Genomic DNA, 2,628 nt, shown 5'->3' on the forward strand with positions numbered 1-2,628 from the left:
TGTGGATTATTTTTATATTTAATAGTGCAGAAAATGATTTTTTGTTTCTATTGAAGCAACTCAAGTCTATTTTCAAGTGTTTGACTCAGAAAACACTTAAAGTGCAATTGGCCCTCTTCCACTGCAATGTCAACAGAAGTTAAAAGAAAAAAAAATGAAGAAAAAATACAATCTGTTGAAAAACAGAAACACTGGCCGAGTAATTGAACCTGCCCGTATTGCAGAAAATATTTTGACTGAAATCCAGTTTTGGGTGGGTTAGTTTTAAGAAGTAATTAACTATATGAGTAAGTAATTACAGGAAAGTAACTATTCTGTCACTTTAAAGAAACAAAAACAAAACAAAAAAGATCTTTATATCAGGGTTGTCAATATTAGCATGTTAGCACAGGCAATTAATCTAAATGATATTGTGTAAAGCAGATTAATTTTGGTCTAAAATCTCTGTGCCACAGAGGATTACCTAGGTGACAGCAGAGCAGATTTGTACTGTGGTGAACAGATGGAGCAAGAATTGTCTAACTGGTGCTCTCAGTTTTTTACAAAAAAAATGCTTTGGACATTTGGATTAAACGTCCATCACGATTCACAATGATTCATTATTCTTACACTAAAGCGCACAACCAGTTTATATTTAACACTTCTAAATTATGTTACGTTACATTATATAAAATTCATTTGAGACAATCAAAGATCTTCTTTAACATTTTAAAGACAATGTGCATATTTACATTTCAAGCTAACAAAGTTAAGCATGGTGATTAATCACAGTGCCTGAGTGTGATTGATCTGATGACATTTTTGAATCAATTGACATGGGAGGGGAAAAAATGGTGGCCATGACTTAATAACTCATTTGAACGACTGGTTTAATTTGAGGGTATGTTTTAATATCTCATGGGAGAAACTTATTTATTTTGTGGTTCATGAGTTCATTATAATGACTCGTATCCACAAGACATTGAGGTTTGTTTCACTCATGTCATCATAGAACCTCTGCTTACTAGAACTTTAAAATATATTTGGAAATGTTTATCATAAGGCAAAACCAATGAATGTACACTGAACAGAAGAAACTACAAATAGGAAACTAATACTGTGGCTACTTTATGGATTGGGACGATGGTGGCGACAGTGGTAGGAGTTTGTTCCTCAATCAGTGGGTTGCTGGTTTGAGTCCATCTCTGTCTTTGTGTCCTTGGGCAAAACATTTAATCTCCATGGTGGTGGAGCTTCTGTCAGATTGCCTCAGGGCAGCTGTGGCTACGGTCCAGTAGCTTATCACCATCAACGTGTGAATGACTAGATGTAGTGTAGAGTGCTTTGGAGTCCTCTGGACGAGATAAAACACAATGCAAGAAATGACCCTAAGTAATCTATTTAGATGGTTTTTCAAGCAAACAAAGTTGATTTGGGAGTTACCTTACATTTTTTAACTACATTATTTATCCACTTAAACAATCACTTCCTTCTCTCAGCCCCCTCTCTCTCAGCATGTGATCAAACAGAAATTCTCTGCATGCTGCAATAAGCAACCCTCAACCACCAGAGCAACACGGCGCCTCGGTTGGTGATCAGTATCTGTTTGTGAAAGTCCAACATGAAGTGGATTACTCTTTATCTCCTAACACTCTGCTTCCCTACGACCAGAGCCAGTGAGTATTCTGGGGTTTTGTAGTTTGAACATCAGTTTAGTTGTTAATATCCATCTAGGCTGTATTCAAATTGTTAGTCAGGTTTTTCTCGTACCTCTGGCTCGTTCAGTTGTCATTTTTGTTTGCCGTGAAAAGTTCTGACTTCTTCATGTTCTGTGTCCATTTTACAGACTGTAACCCTCAGCAAGTTATTGATGACTGTATAAAACAAGATCCTGTACTGTGGACCAGGTAAATGATGCTGCTGATGCTGTGCTTATTTGGTTGATTTTAAGCTCCTATTCTTTCTCCCTAATAGATTCTTCTTATTTTTTTCCATAATTTCCACAATAAATTTGCTTTGCTGTAAGATTTTTTTTCCTTTCAACTTGTTTTGCATTCACTGCTTTACTCATAGAGGAGTACAAAGCCACTTTTTTCTCTTGTGTTTGTTCACTGTTAAATTTGTGCTGAACTTGTTGTGGTTACAGTAGTTCTTGTGCTGCATCATTACGTAAATGATTGATTGTGAAACATTTCTTGGTAGGTGCTATGAAGATAAAATTGTGACGTGCAAACCAAGGAATCGTATGTTCCATGGGTTTGCTCTCCAGGAGGTCAACCCAGCAGACCAGGTGAGCTCATAGCTGGTGATCAGTGGTATGGCCTTTATTTGGGAAGCACCAATAAATAAATGAAATAAATTTCAAGCATTTCAAATGCTTGAAATTTATTAGAAATTTCAAGCATCTATTTAAGTGAATGTTGATAATTATGGCTTACAGCTAACAAACTCAGTTTTTCAGATAAATAAAACTAATAAAAAAGAAGTTTTAATACAGAAATGGTGCCTAGCCTCTAATGTGATTGTACTGTACAGCAGTGGTCCCCAACCTGGTCCTCAGGGTCCGCTGCCCCACATGTTTTTGATGAGGACGCACTAATACGCAGTGGTGGAGAAAGTACTCAAAAAATGTACTTAAGTAAAAGTACA

The 2,628-nt window shown here is 36.4% G+C and overlaps 1 protein-coding gene across 1 annotated transcript in view; it reads left to right on the forward strand.

The window, feature by feature from the left end:
• Positions 1-1,511: 1,511 nt before the first annotated feature.
• The window catches only part of LOC106935570 (uncharacterized), an 8,116-nt gene continuing 6,999 nt past the window's right edge, over positions 1,512-2,628 (forward strand). The window contains exons 1-3 of the mRNA XM_015016096.1: positions 1,512-1,655; positions 1,826-1,886; positions 2,182-2,269. Of these exons, the coding sequence (XP_014871582.1) occupies positions 1,601-1,655; positions 1,826-1,886; positions 2,182-2,269 (204 nt within the window). The 5' untranslated portion in view covers positions 1,512-1,600. The remainder of the gene's footprint in view (positions 1,656-1,825; positions 1,887-2,181; positions 2,270-2,628) is intronic.

The sequence above is a fragment of the Poecilia latipinna genome, unplaced genomic scaffold, assembly GCF_001443285.1.
Source record: "Poecilia latipinna isolate Pla-1442-1.1 unplaced genomic scaffold, P_latipinna-1.0 Scaffold1980, whole genome shotgun sequence".
NCBI lineage: Eukaryota > Metazoa > Chordata > Actinopteri > Cyprinodontiformes > Poeciliidae > Poecilia > Poecilia latipinna.